The 22,829-nt window shown below is 39.1% G+C and overlaps 1 protein-coding gene across 3 annotated transcripts in view; it reads right to left on the bottom strand.

Annotated features, from left to right (window-relative positions):
* Positions 1 to 7,454: 7,454 nt before the first annotated feature.
* The window catches only part of thsd7ba (thrombospondin, type I, domain containing 7Ba), a 197,395-nt gene continuing 182,020 nt past the window's right edge, over positions 7,455 to 22,829 (bottom strand). For 2 of the 3 annotated variants that reach the window (XM_085134466.1, XM_085134467.1), the window contains exons 21-29: positions 22,702 to 22,819; positions 20,989 to 21,134; positions 20,515 to 20,683; positions 16,680 to 16,853; positions 13,375 to 13,470; positions 12,151 to 12,233; positions 11,318 to 11,513; positions 10,934 to 11,021; positions 7,455 to 10,644 (exon numbers count right to left, since the gene is read on the bottom strand). In XM_085134466.1, coding sequence (XP_084990592.1) covers positions 10,563 to 10,644; positions 10,934 to 11,021; positions 11,318 to 11,513; positions 12,151 to 12,233; positions 13,375 to 13,470; positions 16,680 to 16,853; positions 20,515 to 20,683; positions 20,989 to 21,134; positions 22,702 to 22,819 — 1,152 coding nt within the window. In that variant the 3' untranslated portion in view covers positions 7,455 to 10,562. Of the gene's footprint in view, positions 10,645 to 10,933; positions 11,022 to 11,317; positions 11,514 to 12,150; positions 12,234 to 13,374; positions 13,471 to 16,679; positions 17,004 to 20,514; positions 20,684 to 20,988; positions 21,135 to 22,701; positions 22,820 to 22,829 lie in introns of those variants that run through there. The other variant, XM_085134468.1, reaches the window with a different exon arrangement.

Raw genomic sequence — 22,829 nt, 5'->3', positions numbered from 1 at the left:
TGCTTGCTGTCATATACAAGCAATGACCTGCCACGACGTGTTACTCAAACACTGTTAACAATGACACATCTGGATCATTTTTGCTTTTTATCCCTGAAAAATAAGTTTTCTTACATTGAACATCACCTAAGTCAACATCTCCAAAAGCTTTCCTGTATTTATTCTTCACTTCAGCTCCCATTGTACTATCTATAGGAATACTAAAGCTGAGCATGCATCCATGACTACCAGATCTTAACAGTCATTACAGAACAGCCTGTGTATTTAGAAAAATGGCTTAAAAGTGGGAACACAGATTCTGAGCCACTGCTCTCCGACGGATAGGTTTCTTTTATTTTCCCAACACATCCCACTTTCCAGCAGCAAGAGCTGCTTGATGTTGGGTGCCCACTATTGGCTTGTGATCAGACACTTATGTAAATCTGAAACCAATGACCAATCCAGGAACTAATACGAAGAAAAGAAAAACCTAAATATATGACATGCCACCTACTATAAATGTGAATTTTCTAATTTATAAATTTTTTGAGACAGTCCTAAAAATACCAGACCATGATATGTTTCTAGTACTTAGGTTTAGCAATAACATTTGAAATCATAAATCACTTTCATATGTCCATTTATCTACTTTCTTAAATACAGCAGATGCTGACATTTACACTGAGCTCAGCTAACATAGCGATAGTTAATCCAGTCTACCTACACTGTTTGATCAATAACTGGTCAAGGGTCTTTAATCAACCCTGAAACAACACAAGTATTGAAACAGACAGCCAACAATAGCCGAAATCATGTTTTAACAACAGTCTGTTGTCAACTTACATATAACCGAATCAATGTTGAACGCTGTTGAGTCCTACTCCCTTTTGCACCACTGATCAATATTAGAACAGCAGTAACATCACTACCAAAGGTCCACAGGACCTTAGTGGTATTTCAGCTAATATTTAATACAGCACACTACAAGGAATACTTCCAAATATTAGCACAATTATAACATTTATCCTGGCTATAGATAAAGGAATAATATATTTAACCATACAATTTAACATTAGGGCAGCACGGTGGCACAGTGGTTAGCACTGTTGCTGCACAGCAAGAAGGTTCTGAGTTCAATTCCAACATCAGGTCTTTTTGTGTGGAGTTTGCATGTTCTCCCCATGTTTGCGTGGGTTCCCTCCGGGTACTCCGGCTTCCTCCCACCATCCAAAGACATGCAGCTTGTGGGGATAGGTTAATTGGATAATCCAAATTGTCACTAGGTGTGAATGTGCGAATGAATTTGAGTGTGAATGGTTGTCTGTCCCTGTGTGTTGGCCCTGCGACAGACTGGCGACCTGTCCAGGGTGTACCCCGCCTCTCGCCCTATGACAGCTGGGATAGGCTCCAGAGCCCGAGCCCCCCCCCCCCCCCCCCCCCCCCCCGCGACCCTGAAAAAGGATAAGCGGAAGCGGATGGATGGATGAATTTAACATTAGGTTCTAACATGCAAATAACAGACAACTTCACAGCAGTTTATTTACTTTATTATCATCAGGGTTGGTTTAAAATTTGCTTTGTCAATTTACTCCTGCATTTTCATCCAGACTCCCTTCACACCGTCTTGACCGTGGCTGTGAACTGCCTGGGTAAAGCAGACTTCACACTGCCACATTGACCAACTGATGAGTTAGACCATCTGGAAAAGAAAACACCAAAGCAAAATATTTATAAAAAATGAATAAAAATATGATAAAAATATGAAAGGAACACACTTTGTTCTGATTTGGGCTTAAATTTCTCCTAATTCACCCTAGCTAGCATTATTCTACCAGGTACAGTAAAAGGCTGACTTCAGTATCTGGTCACTGTGACGGTCACAAATCTTTGTCACAGTAACAACGGACATAACACATAACATAACACAAATATTAGACAAATAACTGAATGCTTACCTGACGCACTTACAGAAGACATCTCTGGGGTTCTCAAATGTTGTCTACCACAGGATCAGCAACATTAATCGCTGACTTTTCAACATAATAATGTGGCAGAGGTGAAACCCTCTTTAATTTCGACCAACTATAAATTGGTGACTTTTCAGCCTCACTGGTCAACTACAAAAACCCCTATAAATCAGTCTTATTCCAGTGTCGACACAGTGTTTGGCTTCACTGATATCTTAATGCTGATCCAACATTAAATTAACATTCAGATTTGACTCTCGACCACAGCCACGTTTCAGATGAAAAGTCAGTATTTCTTCAGTGTCTTCTTGCTCTCCTAAAGGACCAGATATTCAATGACTGATCCGCAAATCCAGATAAATGTGGGCTGGGATTACCTCTGCGTCACCTGAGGCATGTTCAAACGTGCACCTGTTGCCAATGACAAGTTTTCAAAGCATATAACTAAATTCCAGGAATAAGCAGGAAACCTTCCTTTTCATGGGTGAATTAAAACAACGTTCACAATATAACGCTTGGCCATCGGTTTCCAATTAAACCACGTAAACGGGTGATGTTAGAAGGACAGTCTGATCAGCAGCCAAGAGTAGCCACCGAGTATCGGGCGGGGAAGTGAGTAACTGTGTCGAGGAAATAGACAAAGTGCAGACCATAAGAAAGTGCAAGAGAAGTGAGGACGGGTACATCATCGGCGGCTTTTGGCTGTCGGCGTCTTTGCGGCGGAAACACAACAACGCCACACAAACACGGGAGTCTGCTGCGTCCATCGACGCGTAGGCAGCTGCTAAAGCAATTGAAAGCCAGCTGTTGCTCGCTGAACATGTATCGCAGAGCCAGCTTTGCCATATTTGTTTATGATTTGTTAAACAGCAGGAAGATTGAGCTAAAACACAGCAGTTTTCACTTACATGTGCAGAACAGCTGTCCGGATGTCTGCCCGGCTGGAATAAACCCTCCCACCAGCGTCTCCGCTTGGCTTTATGCAGAGCGAGGTGCAAAGGACGCAGGGCGACAGTGCTGTTTGTCAGATTACGTTATAAAAGAAATACCGTGTCGTTATTTTACATTCAAGAAAAAATAGTGTTTAATGTGTTTAGTATGAAACTTGGACACAACTTTTTCAAAACCACAAGAGAAATTTTTACATTTATTCTAATTTCATGACAGTTGTCTATCCATGCACTTCCGTGTCAATAATTGTGTTTTTTTTAAACAAATATTTTAGTAAGTTTTGTCTGAGTTGTTATGTAAGATATGATGTAAAAGTCTCTTTAAAGCAGAAGGGGGTTCCGTTTAGCATGAAAATGAGGATATATCATTTAATTTTAAGGAAAGGGAATTAAGTAAATGTCAAGTCTTGTTTGTGATTAAGAATTGCCAGACACCGGAATCAGGACTAGAACTCAAATTAGACTGTTGTTACATAACAGTCACATATCCCTTTTAATGTGCTTTAAAAGGGGCGTACAGGGGAGGAGGGGAGTGCTGCTGGTCTTAGTGGGCTTTAGCTAATAAATATAGGTCCGGTGGTCAGACATACAACTAGAACAATATTCATTTCAATGCGAGGACTCACATTTGTTTTTTTGTGGGTTTTTTTTTTTTTTTTTTTTTGGGGGGGGGGGGGGGGGGGACATCAGCATGTTATTAGTCAGAAAGCTGTTTGAAGCATGTATTGTATAACCACGTATTTTTCCTATAAAATATAATATTCTAATAATAATAATAATAATAATAATAATAATAATATAATAATAATAATAATAATAATATATAATAATAATAGTGGTTATGCATAAGTGTATCCTTAAGTGCAATGATGTGAGGCTGCTATATTACATGGGTTCAAAATGAAAAAGACATGTCTGGAATGGCACTATCTAGGCAATTAATAACAACTGCATAACTGACTGAGCTAAAGTGAGCTGAACAAGATCATTCTTTGGTCAGTGTGACCCCTTGTCTGAGAAGGTGTAGTGATTAGCAGGGGTTCGGAACAATCAGAACAGTTTTCTGGCACTTCCAGTTAAAGAGTAATTAAATCTGATAGGCAGGCTAATGCATGTCACTGTTGAATGACTTAATTTTTTGTGTGCTGCAGCCTGTCGTTGCTTCCAGTGATGCCATGGAGATAACAGCTCAGGAATAAGAAAATTAGATATTGGAGCTATATGCTGAATTATGTGTTTGTCTTGCAACACAAATTTAAGTTTCTTTCTACTTTCTGCTATGTACCCTGCCTATCACCCTATGGTAGCTGGGATAGGGATAAGCAGAAGAGACTGGATGAATGGGCTGGTTTTGTGTTACATGAACAGGTTGGATGAAAACATCAGGCTGTTTAGTGGGTTATACTGATTAGTTAAAAGTTTACAGTGATGCCTTGTGGTTTGCTGGTTACATCTAGAGTACTGTTACTAGGTTACATGAATTTATCTTTAAGGTGATGGTGCTCATTAGATTCACTCACTGAATTCTACCTTTTGTACAAGCTGGAGAGTCACGCTATAGCTGGGAAAGAATATACTTTGAAATGAAACTGATGAAAAATATTTGGCCTTGGACAGATTTATAGTTATGCAGATATTGATGAAGCTGATTGGGAATATGCTCAAGTACAGATTGATATGAGAAAGAAGAACATGTTTTTGTGGTGTAGTTTATTGCACATTGTGTTGCAGAAAATCTACAATTTATCAGAGTAATCCGACTCTGTTGGATGAGTCGATCAGTCTGATTATTTCTTATTAAAGTTTTTGTAAAATGTAAAAAAAATAAAATAAAATTTAAAAAATGGTGGAACAGTCTTTCCCAGCAGGTCCTGTTGCTAGGATCCTCCCAACCCATCCCAACATTTGCAGACCACATTATTACTATCATTATTAAATGGATGATGGCAGCACTTCACCTGCCACATAGTCTTTGGAAAAATCTTTATTTTAGGCCTTAAAAAGCACCTGTAAACTGTAGCTCTGTCACAAGACAACAAAATGCCTTTTCATCTCTGGCTTCAAATGAAGAGTGTTTAAATAGGAAAACAAGACAAATGAGTTTAACAAGGCTAAGATCAACAACTTGTCAAGAAAGATAGAAGCACTGACTTGATTTCTAATAAAATAAATCCTTTTATTAGAAAATAATAAAGAAGCCCTTCTTTATTGTGTCAGTTGAGTCACTTACATCATTGTGTCACTTACACAACACAAGGATAGGCGTTGTGTAAGCGAGCGTTGTGTAAGCGAGCGTTGTGTAAGCGAGCGTTGTGTAAGCGAGCGTTGTGTAAGCGCACTCGCTAACACAGCTAATATCCTCGGTTCTTTTATCGTCTTGTATTAGTTGTGATCAATTAGTAGAAGTTTAAAAGGATTGTTTATGAGTTCAGGTTGGATAATTTGCACATCTTCAGCACAAGTATAATAACTGCATGAGATTAGGAGCGTGTTTATTGTCAGTTTGTTGATTTTTCTTTCTGTGCTGCTGCAGTAGTGAGATGAATGAGATCTAGGATAGAAAGTGCGACGTTTATGACGTAATTGTTTCATTTTAGCAGTGATATTTTACAACCTTGGCTCCTCAGAGAGCATCGTGCCTTCACCTACTGACACACATAGCCTAATCACTCTGTTGGTTTGTGTGTCTCAGTTTGCAAATGTCCCAAGAAATCATTGCATTTCACTGGGTTTACTTGACATCATTTACCTCTAAACATGACTGAGGTGAATTTAAATCAGTACTTCATAATTTTTCCAGTGCAGCATAAAAGAAAGTCTTGCATCCTGTTTTTATTTTTTTAAAACATTGTGGAAGATTAAAATTTCATCTTGAACTAAATAATGCTGTTAGATGAAAATGAAAAGCACTGACCTTATAACAACAATTTGTCCTTATTTCATAGACTCCATGTGGAAACCAGGATTTTTATTAATTACTTGCACCAGCTCATCTTTTTGACCTCCCAGTTCTCCGTGTTCCAACTTTGCACTCTAAGATCTCAGTGTGCTGGCTCATGCAATCACCAAAAATGGAAGTCAGAAAATTAGTGGGTGGACTGGCATGAAGTCTTTCTCTTCTCCTTCTTGATTAATTAGATACCCAGCCTGCCTAACTGTCAAATTCAGCACCATATATTTATTAGTCTGTCTCACTTTCTTTGCCTTTCTATCCCTAGAAGCCCCAGCAATACACACATACACACTATTGTGCATTTTGTGCTCTGTGATAAAAGCTTCCTTCAGCTGCTCCCTTGCAACAAGGAGGTTACCACAGCAGGTAGCTCCACATTTTTGATCTGGCAGGGTTTTACGCTGAAAGCTGGATGCCCTTCCAACCCCAAAGGGAATTTGTTTCTCTGGCAGGACTCAACCTTTCACTCGCCAAGTGAACGTGTTAACCACCACACTATCAGAAGCATAGTTAGGTCATAGTTAAAAAGAGCGTCAGCCGCTCATCTCTTCAATCTAGCTTTTAATGGTCCTTTGAGCTAAATAGCAATGTCAGCAATAACATGTTCGCAATGACAACACTGACATTTTTGTGTTCACCATTTCACTTGAATGTGTTAACGTGCAAGGATTTATATATTGGCTCTAAAAAGAAGAAATCTTTAGCTTTCCATTCACTTAGTTATAAGTCAAAGTACTGGATAAAATGCACTTTTGAGTTAGGGGAATGTAGAGAAACTTTTTACTTGGTTGTTCATTGAATCATTTGCTTTGATATTAAACACCACACTACAACATAGGAGTACACTTTAATATAGCCATCGTTAATAAATGGTTAATCAATTGTCAATTTACCTTCAGTTAATAATTATTTGGGAGGCACAACAGCTGAGATCCAGCCTAACACTGACCCTGCGTTGGATATGTGGAAGAAAACAGATAGATGGCTGGATGTTTACTAATCAATAAACAGTTGGTTTATTACACAGTTGCAACTTTACAATGAGCATCCAGATAATGTTCATAGGTGATGTTGATAACTCTTGTTCTAAAGCATAGTGTATCAGGTAGATGGACACGGAGTGGTACATCTTCATGGGTTAAGTGAAAACATTAACTTTCTGCTGCCACTACATTAAAGCATGGTTGAAAACACACTCGAGACAAATCTATACAATGTAAGAGACTAATTGTTAGTTTCAGTGAAACAGCTGAATCAGGCAGTAGTAGTTTTGGACTAGCTCCAACATCCCCAACCCCTAAACTTACAAACTGAATAACTTAGTGAAGTCAAAGATAGCTGCCCTTGTATTAAGTCTTCAAGAAATGTCATAATTTATCAGCTTCAGCAGCACTGGTGATTAAAACTGACTGTAGAGGAGTCTCATGCAATTAAATCATGATCCTGATATAAAGCTTGATGGGATTATCCTAAAGGCATGGAGAATACTGGTGGTCAAGAGACCTGTAATGAACACGATCTGAATGCAACTGGCTTCTTGTTTCAATGTCTGCTGGCCGATGATTCCTAATACATTCATAAAATCCTACAAAGACTTTTTTTCCCCCTAGAAAAAACATTAACAGACTTATTTTAGAGAGGCTGAACATATCAGAAACTAGATATCTCTAAGAACTGCTTCAGTCCTCTGGGCTGCAGATTCACACATAATACATTAGTAATAAATGATAATAAGCATTATCATGGTCATTATTTTAAAGCATTAAGCACTGATGATGCTAAACATTCATTAAGCGCTGCTCCGCCCTGACAAACTGCAGGATACAGCATTTTATTAGAATCAGCCAGCTTTCATATGATAGACAAATAAAATTAATTAAACTAGCCATTTTCATTCCGCTCACAAGCATCCACTGAAATCTGCAAATATGTCTTGAAAGCTACTAAAATGAGATGAATAGAACATGACAAGATCGGCACACATCTTTGCCACAGATCAGATGGCCGTGACACAAGCATTTGAATTCAACCTTCTCCTAAACAAAAGTGACAGTCTTAAATAAATGAATTAGATGAGACAAAAGATTTAAACACTGTTTCCTTCGCAAACCTGCGTGCATCCTGCGGGACTATCAGACTGGGAATCTGACCGGAGGGGCAAGATGAATCTTATCAGCAGCTTATCTATTCTAGGCTTTGCCTCTGAGCCTGTATCAGTAATTAGAATTTATCAGGACTCGAAAGTCAAGGAGCCGATGGAGATCACAGGAGAACAAAAGCATCCCTCAAAAAAATATTTAAAAAGGTGCACCAAAGAGGAAAGAAAGCAGTGCATTGATTTCACATGGTTTCACAATTTATTTGCATTTTTGTCCAGCTCTCCATGTACACACAATAAAAACACAAGCAGCATGATGCTGTAAACAATGGGTGAACATACTTTTAGTTTTTTGGGACACAACCAGAGAGATGTCTCATCAAATCAGGCTGTTTTTTTCTTTTAAATACAGTAAATAATTAGTATGTCATGTTTTCAGAAAGGGGTTTCACTTTATTTTTATTCGTTATCCTTGTCATCATTTTCCACATGTTCCTTTGTGTCACTTTATTGGCCAAATATTAGAAACACTATCTAAATTAAACGATTCTGAAATGTTCGGTAAATTGTAAAACAGAATCTTTGCAAAGGCCACTTAGAGAACGTTCTGCCAAAATGGATCTAGCATGCCTACATACAATCAGCTGTTGGAATACAGTCACGTAACAACCGTATTTGCACAACCGTTAAGATTAAAGAGTTCCCGATAAAATACATTCAGGAGGAGGTCGGACAACACAAGACCAAATCTCCAGTTAGTCTTGGCAGAACGAGAAACAGCATAAACTCTGATCAGAGCCAAAATTAGCCAATACCAGGAACTTCATACTCCACTGGGCTGTGTGAATATTGCACAAAAGGAAGGTGAAATGTCTCGAATCTACCAAGATGCTATGAGTGGAAATATATATTTTTTAAAAACAGACAGGGCTAGAAAATAAGACTAGAATAAGAAAATAAGATAAGAAGCTGCCGGATTATTAAATTATGTGCTCATAAATATTTGGTATTTGCTATCTTTTATGTCTTCAGCCCTGTACTCATGGTACAAAAACAACAACAACAAAAAAAGACCTTGTATTTGGATGTAAAATAAAGCACTAAAATATGACAATTTTTAAATAAATAAAGCACATCTGCTCTGTTAAAGCACTGTGTGTAATCCAGTGGATAATTCGTCCTCTCTATGCTCCGGTATGTTTTGATGATTAGTCCTTTCTTGCTTTGCATTTAGTGAAAAAGTGTACAGTGCTTAACACATTTATTAGACCACAACCCATAGAAAGGTTCATACCACAACTGGCTTAATTAAACAGTAACGGTGATTACCAGAATAATATTTTATGTTTCTGTAACAGTTAAATTGACCTGTATGCACAAACTTGTTATATGCTGACAAATAATTATCATTGATATCCACAAATTTTCACATTTAGTTAAAAAAAAAAAAAAACAATAAAAAAGACCCCAAACTGCTTGTTATTTTTTTGATAAAAATGTCAAATTACAGTTATTTCTTTGTGTTCCTGAACAGAGAAATTAGTTTTAGTGGTTGAATATTATGCTTCGTTAATTTCTGATTTTTTCAATTTAAAAATATGAATCCTGTTTATATTTGCCTAATAAATACTTATTTATTCTTATTATTCTTATTATTCTTTTAATGGCAGGTGGTCTAATAACCTTTAAGCACTGCATATGAGGTATGGTCTTTATCATACTAATATTACATACTGTAATTTGCATTATGTGCGATACTGCACTCGTCACCAAAATACTCTGACATTTTTTGGTTTTGTACAGATTACTCTGCTCTGACTTACTTACTCAATTTTGTCCTAAGTGGTCGAGAATCCAGGGAGAATTAGGGAGGAGAAATTACTGCATCATTGTATCGTTAAACTCAAGGCAAGCCTACATTTGGTTTTCACATATACACAACATATGGCATCATCAACAAAACACAATCTGACAGCAAAAACTTGCATTACAATTAAAACACTAGAAAAGTCATCGGAAAGGAAAACGGATTCAGCACTAACGTAGTGCATAGACCATCGTGTTTATTGTCGAAAATTCAAAAAAAGGCTGTTTAGTTTACTCAAAAGGCTTGAGACGTTTTCTTTCACAAAGATCCACCACTGATGAGATAAAGTCAAATACTCCCACCTCTGTGGGTCTTTGAATATCACGAGCGACTGCTGACGAGTCAACCAGGATGTCCCTCAGATTCTTGACACGCACAAAAAAGAAAACAAAAAAAACCCTTCCAAGATCAACAGCTGTGCATTCATCTTCTTTCGCAGGTTTTAAATAGTGCTTCAACTGTGTGTTCATGTTGCAAGCATTAAAAAAAGAAAAGAAACTAGAGGTCCATGTCTCATTTTTTCACTTTGATCAGCTCTGGTTCCTCTTCTTTGAGGAAGCGAGTGGCTCTAGCGAGATTTGTTACCCTTCAGCAGCAAATCATGTGTGATCGTTGCTATTCGCTGATCTATTTGAGACATTGCAAAAACCGAGCAAACAGTAAGTGACGGATGTGCTTCCTAACAATCTGAACACACGCAGCAGGCTGTCTGATCCCGAGTGTGTCCTTGTGAGGTATAGCAGCCTGGTTACATATCCATGTCACCATCATAGGCCAGGGTCAAGGGCTTCTGCGGTGGGGGAGACGTCTTAGTGGTTTTGGATGGCTTACTGAAAAAAAAAAAGGACAGACAAGAAAGAAAAGCTAAGAGTTCATGTGGCTTAGTAGCACAAGGCAGCCCAACTTGATTTCAGTCCTTACAAAGAATTCCATTATCTGATAACAGCAACACAGCAGACAAAGTATAGAGTAGACTATAACTCATACTTGGCAGGGTTCTGTCCAAGGAAAGACTCTTGCTTTCCTTCTTTATGTTCTCCATTCTCATACAGAATGTGCACAAACCACAATGAATCTTTTGTTTCTGAGACTGAACACAGAGTAGAAAACGGTACTTACCAGACCAGGAACGATAACGCTATAATGAAGAGTATTAAGATGAATCCAACAGCAGTCACGGCGTAAACCCACAGCTTTACTCTTCCATCTGTGCAATCAGAAAGCAGTTTTTAATAGAAAGTTTTAAATATATGTAAGTCTACATCTATTTTATGAATATCTTTTAGAACCTTTTCCTCACTGCTCAGAATAAATAAGTAGGGTTAGTCCTGACTACAGTTTTAGGCATTTAAAGTCTATTGAACATTGTCTTTCTTGTAATATATAATGAATCGTGTAAAAACATGGACCTAAATTCCTCCCCCGTCCCGGTGAGCAACAAAGTTAGGTTCAAAGGTCGTAGCAGTACTGGTTGGTCTGCACACATGATTTCCCCTTCAGTACCTGGGCCGACAGGTCGTAAGGTCCACTCGTTGTAGAGGTCTTTGGCCTTAGACGGCCCGGGTTTTAATCTGCCAGAGTTAGTTTTCACATCTGCTTTCTTATTGTTGTCCACCCCCGGAGTTCTGGTGCAGTAGTCCAAGAAACCGTGAGTGGTCATCACCTCAGTGTAACCCTTCTCACACCCACACACTCCACTCTGCATGAGGGGGAAAGAAGCCCAGAAGAAGATCATTTACAGCGAGCTGATGATGACTGCAGTTGTTGCTTTCCAATTCCTGCAAAGCTCTGCTGACAAATGGGCTGCCACACATTTGGACCGTTCCGTTTTACTCAACAAAATATTTCTCACTCTAAACACAGGTTTACTTTTTCCAGCGCTAAATTGTTCTCGTCGGGGGGTAGATTACACCGCTTCCCAGATCTGGAAACGGATAAGAATGCGCCCCTTCAGGCTAAAAACAGGCACCCTGAAACAAATGCAACACGTGATTTCACAGCGTTGCATTTGTGGGTGCAGTAACACGGGGGTACTCTAAGGGGCAGTAAAACTTCAAGCTAAATCTATTATTTGTCATTTTCATGCTGCTTGTGTGCAGTCCCCTGCACCTCATAGGTGTAGTCTCTAACTGACATGGAGCCCACGTTCATTGGTATTAATCTGATTATTCTTTAATGGCCTGTTCTGCCAAATTAAAAATGTCATCTGTCAAAATCCATTTACCTCCCCACCGAAAACGTGGGGGCAGCAAAAAAATAAATAAAACAGCAAAAAAAAAAAACCCAGTGAGAATTACAGAGATCACAGCTGCCTGATCAAAGTGCAATGGTCTTACCGGCGTGCAGTGTGAGAACGGTTTTGTGCACGGAGGATGACAGTGTCTTAGCGTGGTGGGCCTTTTTTGTGGGAAACATCCCCCTGGAGAAAGACAGTGTGTTCTTATTTCTGTTCCTTTACCTATTGATTGCTAAATTAATGTACTGTCACACAGATTAATGGGCTCAGTTGCCTATCAGAGCCCCCCATCAGTCTGTGAACATTTTAATTCCAACATGGAAAATTGCATGTCAAAATATCAAAGGAGTAATGCCTTAGGTTGTTTGCCTTCTTTGCAGAGGGAGGTTATTCCTTCTGGGCTCATATTTGCCAAAAACACTTCCTAGCAGTGATAAGATCACATTCAACCACTATTTACAGCACATCAAGCTCGCCTAAAGCTTTCATTCCCCCAATACCATTACCTTTGTTCTCGTTCTCTACGCCTGCTTTACTTCCCACAAATACAAATGCACGTTTATATTTATATGGATTGAAAGCCTTGCAGCTCAGAGTCTGGCTTATTGATTACTTATGTTAAGAGGCAGAAATCAATGGAGGCTCCACTGAGACTAGGTAGATCAAATAAGGTGTTAAATTAAACTAGAACTCTATACTAAAGCCATGCTTTTTCTCCGAGTGTGTATTTATACGCATGTGAAAGAAACATGTGTTCCAGTGGAAGACTGTGAAGTGCTATGAGATGTTTTTGAGAGGGGGTAAAATAGCTAATCATAATTGTTACAGGATGTAACCCATGGACAGTATATTATTATTATAAACTCAAATGATTAACAAAGGCAAAAAGACATCGTATCCGATTTTGTATCGAGCCTTCTCATATCTTTTCCAACGTCTCGTTTCCAATTATCTCGTGAACCAACAAGAAAATCGTGATCTAAATTTATTTCCGAACCACCTGCTAAAGCCACCTCTGCTAATATTACCAGTGTAATAGCTTTCTTAGATGAATGAAAGCAGATTCACTTACTGTCATGGCAACGCTTACAAATTTCTTTTTGAGCGATCAAATTATCTGATATTGTAGCACATATCCGTGTGATCCAGACTGAATTGAAAAATGATTCAGTTCAGCATGGGGGAACAAAAACAGAACTGGGGCACTTTTAGCTGCAGCTTGCATTAGTATGATTTATATTTATACAAGAACATGTCTGCGTTTTCCCAGGAGCGATTCTGTTTGACCCATCTAAGGTGGCCAGAAGACCCAACGACTGTTCACCTGTAACATTGACGCCGTCTGAGCGCTGACACCATACTGTTCTCTTGTTGTTGCTCCATCCTCCTGTCCTCCACTGGTAACTGTGGCATTTTCCTCCTGTTGCAACAGCAGAGAGGCAGAGACGATGCTCATTAGCAGTTTGTGTTGGCCAAGCAGACCTGTCGTCAGGCCAAGATTGACGTTAACTACCACTCCTTTCTGCAACTTCATTATGGTAAGACATATTACGGTTTTAGTTTGGGAAGAAAATGCACCTATATATATATATATATATATATATATATATATATAAAATCGGTGATGTGGGGAGTCTTTATCCTTCGGTCTTCTATCCTCTACCAGGCCTGGAAACTTGATCCTAGCTTGTTCATTCTCAACCACCCTAGGGGGCGTATCCCATTTTCACCTCAGGATTTCCAGGTCACACTTGGCATAGATGTTCCTTAATACTGTGCCAGACACTTGGTTATAGCATTCCATGTATGCCCTGCCTGTTAGCATCTTGTTCTCTAATGTGTGCCTTTCTGTTGTTTTCGTATATATTTCTCTTCTTTTGTCTATATGCCCCTTGATCGTTTATATTTCTCCTGTTTGCTATTTAATTCCTGCTGTCTGCTAATTATATTTTATTTTGGGACAGCTGGTGTGGAGCACCCACAAATTCATTTTACATGTACAATGACAATAAAGGGACATTCTATTCTATTCTATTGCACCCTGCTGCTATGAGCAGGATTATCTCACAGGCATCTTCACGCAGCCTGCACCTGGTGTGGTAGAGCCCGGCTTTTATGGATCTTGTGCTTTGGGCTTGTTCGTGTGCTGCCATGATTAGTGCCTCTGTGCTATCTTTCAGTCCAGCTTTGTCCAGATTTTTTATATATATGTACACATATATGTATATATTAACTCAAACTCAGAGCTAAGTCACAAAGGTCTCTTGTGAAACACACATATCTCCAATTTGTGAATCAATAATCAGTCAAATGCATTGACCTCCATTTTTCATCAAATATTGGATAAGTGGAATAACAGTTCTGACCCCTCTATGGTTCAAATGCTGACTGTTTAATCATAGCCTTTTCGTTGCAATTTGTAATTTTGAATTGCTAACCTCCCGTGACACAGTCTCAATGAGAACTTTGCAATTACAATCACCAGACTGCCATCTACAGCACAGATACCCATTTAGAAACCATTTGTAGTATCACCTTTTAGCCTTTTACCTTGAACAGAAAGGCCTATAAGAGTTCTGTCACACATACAGAATCATATAAAAATCTGTCTGTCTTTTATGAGAAGACATAAAGTTTACTGAATGTTTAACAGAAGGCAATATTCATGTCACTGATCCATTTCAGGGATAAAAGCTTTTGTTTTTAATACCGAGTGTTGAAAATTGTACCAGATTCACTGTATGCAGAAGGAAAAAAGCAGTTTTTCTCACAGTAAATGATGACCTTCCATGTTGCCATGGTGTTAATCTTCTCTTACATTTATTTATTTATCTGTAGATTTATGAAGACAATAAAGGTCAACTTGAAAACCAGTGAAAGAGAAACAGCTTGAGTGGTTCAAAGGTTCGGGGGCATGTTTTTCAGCTTCTTGGTTACAGTTTAAAACCTGCAATAACTGATTTTTAATGCCTATTTAAGGACCATAGACACCAGCTGTTAAAGCAACACAGACATGCAACATGCTGGGAGGTAGGGTGGTGGTGGAAGCACAAACACACACAACTTTTGACTAGGAGACCCTTAATTAAAAGGAGCCTACAGCATATGCTCATTTCCAGCTCCATATTTATTTCCTTGCAGTATTCTAGAGTAACTTTGTAGAGTTTATGGTTCAAAAGCGGGAAGCCAACCTTCTTGTGATTGGCTGCCGCTCACAGACAGAAGGTGGGTGGGGCTCCTGTGTTCACATCCAGAGGTCTGGGCGTAGATGGCACTATTAAGGATGGCTCCTCTCTATTAGTGCCTTCCATTTGAATCTGAGTTATCAGTTTAACTGAGTTACCAGTTAAGATTTTAAACAGGAAAGCCATTTCAAGTGAGATATTCAACCTGGAAAGTCAGAGGAGCCCCGGTAACCCAGACTCAAAGATCCAGGATTGCTGCTATGAGCACAAAGATCAGTAAAACCGTAAAACATTTTAATCTGTGCTGCGACTGTTTGATACTTTGTTACTTACTAAATAAGCCCTATGCAGAGAATTGATCAGATTCTATCTATGAACATGCTGCAATGGCGTTAAATAATTTTTTTTTTCTTTAAAAAGCCCTGCACTGTGTTGCTAGTGTTGCATGACTGGCTCCACCTTGCTAAAGCAAAACAAATCCCGTTGTTGTTTGCTTTTCCGACTTTACCAGGGGAACGCCCTTAGCTCGAGAGTTGCGTCACTCCCTACAAAATCTGACTTCCCAGGTCTAAAAGTTATGATATGAATGTAAACATCCACTTATTTGCACAGCTGCTAGAGGTCTAACTTTTAAAAAAAATAAAACAATAGGATGTAACAGAAGCTGGCACAAATGACTTATTTTCTCAGGGCGGACAGTCTTTATTACCTTGCTAATGTTAATTGAGAATATTTACTCTATTTTTAGGTGTGGCGATCATGAGCTCTGTAATTGCTAGAGCAAATGCTGACTTTGTCTGTTTAGTCCTGACAAGAGAGATTGCAACATGCTCATTAAACGGAGGAGGCTGGAGGCACAACACTTTTCCAACACATCAAGCCAACACCAGGCAATCGGCTGAACTGCAGCACAAACCTGAGAATTTAGCCACAAATATTTAGGTCACCCCTGAGAAAAGGAGGAAAAAAGGATTTGAGAGCAAACTTCAAAATCTGGAGTTGGAGTTTTATACGACACTATAGCACAATATTATTTTTTAACAGTAGTCGTAGTGGAAAGAAAATATTTCTGCAGTATTAATTAATTAATTTCCGCTGACCAGTGTAAATTCATCAGCTGTTTGAGAGACTCTGTGATCAGTTGTTCTGAGGCAGTAGTAACAAGGGACTTGTCCATTTAAATGACCCATTAATGCACACATGAGCTGCTGTGGAGAGGGAAGCACTGGTGATATATTGCAGCTGTTCTGAATGTTCTTCGCCTAATCCTTTACAAAGTAGTTGTTACCAAACTGCTAGTATTTGGTGCATTTAACTGAACAATTATTGTGCATTTTGGTTAACAGTCACTGTCAGGAAGAAAGAAGAAAGTCGTCTTTTGCCTGACACCGGCGACCTGATGCTGGTATGACTTTGCATGGAAAATGCATGGCATCCCGAGTACCTTTACAGGGCTGGGTCTCAAAGACTTGATGAGGGCAGCTGTCCTGATTCTCCATGTCTTGAATAATCACGGCTCTGGAGCGCGCTTGGCGACCGGTGGTTTCAAAGCTCCGCCCCTCCAGGCAGGTCAACTGGCACGAGCTCCAAGACGACCACTCAGTCAAATGGCAGTCTCCTGAGGGGAAAAAAAGACAGTAAAACATCAGTGATAGCACAACTTGGTCAATAACACTGTCAGACTCTCCTTTCAGATACTTGCAGATGGTTTATATTCAGCTTGCCAACACTATTTCAGGGATCGTTTTATTGGCTCCCCTGCTAGCTCCTGGAACATTAAAAAGAGATCGAAAACAACTTCAGCACACATCTGCGGCTGATAATGTAACAAATGCACAAACAAATTACTCAGACAGCCCAGTGGGTATTCAGAAGTAATAGACCAACCAGAGTTATAAATTATACAATACAAGCTATAACTCCAAGCTGGACTGTAAAGGTAAAACCCAATACTGAAACGTGTCTCAAAGGAGATAGAAAATTCATTTGGCTTAGTTTGGAAACATTTTTAAAGGATAAAGGCTGTTTGGTTTTTGAATGTCAAACACAAATATCTTTTGTATTTCTTGATAGGGTCACATTGTAGTGATAATATCACCCAAAGCCTCAGCTACTCGCGATTCTTTGCCCTGAACACCCATTAGTAACTGTCTGTGGATTGGAGCATCTCATTATCTTTCATCTTTATATGGATACAGTCTATCAGCTCTTCACCCATGCTGCTAGAACCCTGGAAACATGCTGTGGCAATAGCTACAGCACACAGACACACACACACACACACACACACACACACACACACACACACACACACACACACACACATCCATCACAAGCATGTCAACAACTCCTCCTCTGGCCCCTACTCTGCGTCTGCCACCATCACATCAACACTTACATGAACACATACACACACATCTGCTCTTGCCATCAAACACTCCTGATCCCGAGCCAAGACTCAGAGCAAAGGCGGTTTGAGTGATGAATCAAGGAGAGGATCAGAGGAGAGTGAGAGGAATATGAACAAAAGCAAGCACTGCTCGCTCTCTTCAAAGCACAAATTAACAAAAGCCATACATGGAAGTAGCCATGCGTAAGGAGGTCATTTTTTGAGGGCTGGTGATTTTACCATAATGACTCTCTCTTTAAAAAGAAAAAACAGAGAGAAAATCAAATATATTCTATAGTGTTTGTTCAGCTAGCATATGCCTAAAGACAGTAATGCTTCATTATAGACTCGCAGGGTGGAAAAGCAGACAGTGACAAGTGAAGCAGGTCAAAACTGTCAGCTGGCCAGTAACTCTCTTGGTTAAGGCAAATTCTACATTCACACTGTGGCCTAAATGAAAAAAAAACACACAAGTTGAATGTCAGTTAACAATGACATACTGTCTGTCTGTTGCTATAGTGATTTTTACAACAATGAGCTTAATCATTTTCTATGCACAGACCCAATAAAAAATCATGACAAAGGTTCATTGTAGGGGTTCCCAATATCCTCACCAAAATAACAAACTAACAGCATGTCGTGCAAGAAATCTACTATGTTGTTGTTTACATTTTCCTTTTGAATTAATACATGCAGTGTTAATTTACTAAAGACAACAAGGTTGAAAAGCTGCAGCATGCCTTAATTTCAAAAAAGTCTGCCAGAAAATTTCCATAAATAGATTTTGTTTAAAACAAGTTTTTGCATTTTAGGCTACTGAGGTAGAGCACACAGCAGTGCCAAGATTCACCATCGCTTCTTATTTTTATGTTTTTCTTTTTGCTACATTACAGCTACAGACAGTTACTCTACCAACACTGGTGCTCTGCTATCGTTATCCATCGCAGAAGTGACCAACATGTGGTGTGATGTGCACTGCAAACAGCACACTGACACACTGACATTTACTGTACTGAACAATGCAGTCTGGAGTCTCCAAAACATCACCTCACACTTTAGTGTAGATACACATGGTATAAGACTGAAATGTCAGCTGACAAACTTCTCTTTGATTGGACAGAAATCATGACTTAAAAAAATATAACTCGATACAGTTGAACAGGTTCACAAGCTATGGCTCGCATTAGTCCAAGATACAGAATTATTTCATCACAATGATGTCAGAAATGATATAAAGACACAAAGCAGTTATATTTGAAAAAAGATGAAAAATATATGCTCATGATGAATTGATGCCAGCAACGGGGGAGACCAGTTACTGTACTTTTCACAAGGTTTTTTTTCCCCTCATACTTACTTGATGAATGATAAATTTCAGGTTCTCAACAGTTTGCAGACTTCTTTGGCAGAGACAATGCTGTTTTTTCAATAAACAACAGGTTTACAGAGCCATACTACGGTACTATGACAGAGGTAGAATGGGGTTTGGCATAGTATTTCTAAAATAAGCAATGCCTTCTCTTAAAATTATGTTGGCTAGATGTCGTTCAGAAATCGGTATATACCATTCAGCAATAACATGGGCGTAACTTTGTGCTGAACGTTGGGGGGGGGGGGGGGGGGGGGGGGGGTCAAGATCTCTGTCTAAATAAACAAATACATCTGGGTAAATTCCCAGATGATTAAACAAATATTTTGCTGCTAATTACTGAAATGAGTAAAGAAAATCAACTGGCTATTTATTCAAGATAATTCAGAATTTTATGGGGGGGGGGGGTTCTATTGGCTGGATCTGATTATTGGGGGGGGGGGGGTCATAACCCCCCTAAGCCCCCTGGAAATTACACCCCTGAGCAAAGGGGCCTTCAAAGGTGTGCAAATGACCCATGCATATGTGCACTATAGTATGTATTTCAAACCTGTTGAATTACATGCTATAGAATTACAACTGGTACAGATTTTTTTTATTCAGTACTAGTACCATAAAATATTATTTTTTATAATCCTTGTACATACAGATGTTTTTTTCTTTTTCTTGATTTTAGATGTGCTAAGTAATAAAATCCCCCTAAATCCATTTACATTGGAAAAATAGTCTTAAATGATTAAATTAGATGGGTTAGTTTTTTAGAACAACACAACTTCTTCAGGTTTTTGTCGCCCATGTGTCAACATAATTTGAAGCGACTCAGTGTACAAACTGTTATGGAAATAGGATAAAACATTTTTTTCCTTATATTTTACATACACTGTGTTTGCAGTAAGCACTAAATGTATTGAAAATGCACTTTCATTCTCCTAATAATTGTTTTTTTATTGGAAAATTATTACATTCACATTTGAACAAGCTTTCTGTGTGCAGAATTCCCATAGGCATTAAACTGCTGTGATAAGCTCTGGGATTGTTCTCAGCTATGTGATCTGCTAAATGCTTCAATTAGAAGATGATGGTTTTTCATGCCTTACGGAGTCATGTATTGTTACATAATGCAGTGCAAAGAAATAAAGCGTTTCAGGTTATTGATTATAAAATATGTCTCTTTCATAGTTACTGAGCTCAGGCCCTGTACTGCTACTGTACGGGACGAAACTAGATAATCTAGAGCTACAAGGGTCATTAGTAAAGCTATGACTTTTATTGATTCTGCAATTATTTAGTGGCTGAAAATGTCAGCCAATTGGAAAAAGGGACAATTTATTGGCAGATCCTAGCAAAAGAATTTCTGTTAAAAGCAAGATTATTGACTGTGTTGTTAGACGGATTCAATGATTATGTAATTGTTTGGTGAATATAAAAGGACTACATTAATTAAAAAAATCACTGAGTCATGTAATTTTGACATATTTGTGTAAAACTATCAATATCCACTATGTTTAAATGCAGCTTTACCAGGGCAGGGGACGAAACAGGGCTGCTCCATCTCTTGTTGGATACGTTGCCTAAGTACATCTCCACAAAGTTCCTCCTTCACTGGCTGACGAGGAGACTCATGCCAGTTTCCCCAGTGGACAATGCATGATAGGTTTCTTCTCCGAAGCCCCTCACCACATGCTGCGCCCTGCAGAGACACAATAAATCAACATTAATAAACATTTGCAAAGGTTTTCTTAATTTTATTTTAACCTATTTGTATATCGTTTTCTGTTGAAGCACTGCAGCAGGCTGGCTCGCAAAAATAGAAAGCTGAATGTGAGATACTCCTCTAAAACTATGACAGAAGCAACAGCTACTGCAGCATATTCTTGAACTACACATATTAGATAAATGTGATGCTGAAAGTCTGCAGACCACAGGAAACACGAAAAGCTGTTAGGCAGTACAGTGCAAAGAACATCAACATATAGGCAGAAAAACCTGTCATACCGCTACTGTGCATGGGGACCAGTCACTCAGCACCCACATGTAGCAAGGCCTTATGGGGCATGGTTTGGTCTGGATGAGCTGGTTGGGACAGGGTCGACCCTCCTCTTGAGCATCCTGAAGGATTCTCCGACTGCGCACAGACTGACCTACACAACACAAGGCAAACATGCAAATATGACAATAAATCGAGCAGAGTGCATTTGCATTGGATGCCTGCCTTTTATTTCCTTTTTTCCATTAATTGCTAAAACACAGTAACAACATAGTGGGATTGATCCTCTTAGTTCAGCTCATACTCTCAATTGCTTTGAGAGAGACAAAAATGGATCACTACACAAACACAAGGCTCCATAAAACAACTGTTAATACAATGAGTGGCTGAAATGAGAGATGATGATTCATTTAGTAGTGAAAATAGGCTGTGCCTGCTCTTTAGCTCACAAAATATTTTCCTCACGACAAAGAGGAATTAGTGTAACAGCACTATACATCTGTGTCACTGTGCCACTTTATGCTCAGATTTTGCAGTTTTCAACAAAAGTGCTTCATTCAAATGAGCCATTAATAATGTGTGAAAGGAAAAGTTTGCTAAATGCCAACAGGAAATAAAGCAGCTTGTGCCTAGGTCCTGTAAGCCTCCACGAGCCATCCAGTTGGCAGAAGTTGTGCGTGCGCGCGTGTGTGTATGTAATGCCAGGAGAGATGCCGATCTCCGAGAGCCGCAGGAAGACGCAGCAAAAAGGACATCCGGCTCTCCCATCTCAAAAATCAAACCAAAAACATTAACGCTCCCATGGCATCCTGACAAAACAAGATCCTTGCGTCGTCTGACACAGATACGACACAAATCCCTCATCGAGGCAGAGAAATGCGTTTCACAATGTGCGAGAATGAAGTGATAGTAGCAGAAAGAGTCACAGCAATAGTGACTAAGCTGTGAGAGAAAGGGTTTCGAGTTTAAATCCCCAGATGAAAGCCTGGGCTAGTGTGAGCTCATTGGGATAAGGGGTTAACTGCAAGTAGAAAGTCAGCGAGTGACAAATTAAGATTAATAAACATAAGAAGAAGACAGTGCCGACTCTCTCTAATTAGCAGAACAACACGCGTTCTCTTTGGGAGATTGACTTTGGGAAGCTGAAGCAACGTATGCATTCAGGTTAAATCATTAACTTTTGTATATTGCATGAGGTTATAACATGACTTGCACAAAGTGATACTAAGCGTGTCACTGGTTGGGGATTATCAGCTGCATGTTTGCACTCACGGAGCGGTATAGCTATATATTTTATTTAGGAACACTGAATCATTTATGGCGTCCATAAGTGTGAGCTAGCTCACACTTATGGACGCATCTATTGTTAAAACATAATGTCACAAAGGAAGTTTCCAGTCTTAATTAAAAAATAAATAAATAAATAAATAAATACACTTGGTGCATAATATAAAACAAAGAGGAAATAGTAATGTATACATTATTGGAAAAAAAAAACACAACCTGTGCACAGAGTTTCCCTGCATAATAAGGCATTGGATTACACATATGCGTAAATATTTTAATGCATTTAAATGTATTCATGCACTATTCAACATCTTGGTGCATGCCTGAGTAGATGGAATAATGAGGCGCTGCATATGTAGTCCACCGTGTGTCTGTTTATCAGGTTGTTGTTCCCATGAATTCAAGTTAAGGTTTTTAGCTCGTGATGTTTTTACCTCGACTCCCACAGCTGTGCGAGCATTCTTCCCACGGCGACCACTCAGAGAGCACACAGCTGACAGGACAGTTGACTACGCAGCTCTCCGTTAGAATCCACTTGTTGGTCAAGCCAAACTGTAGAAAA

Source organism: Neolamprologus multifasciatus, chromosome 16 (genome assembly GCF_963576455.1).
Source record: "Neolamprologus multifasciatus chromosome 16, fNeoMul1.2, whole genome shotgun sequence".
Classification (NCBI taxonomy): domain Eukaryota; kingdom Metazoa; phylum Chordata; class Actinopteri; order Cichliformes; family Cichlidae; genus Neolamprologus; species Neolamprologus multifasciatus.
The sequence above is the reverse complement of the archived record's forward strand: the minus strand, read 5'-3'. Positions and strand labels throughout refer to the sequence as shown.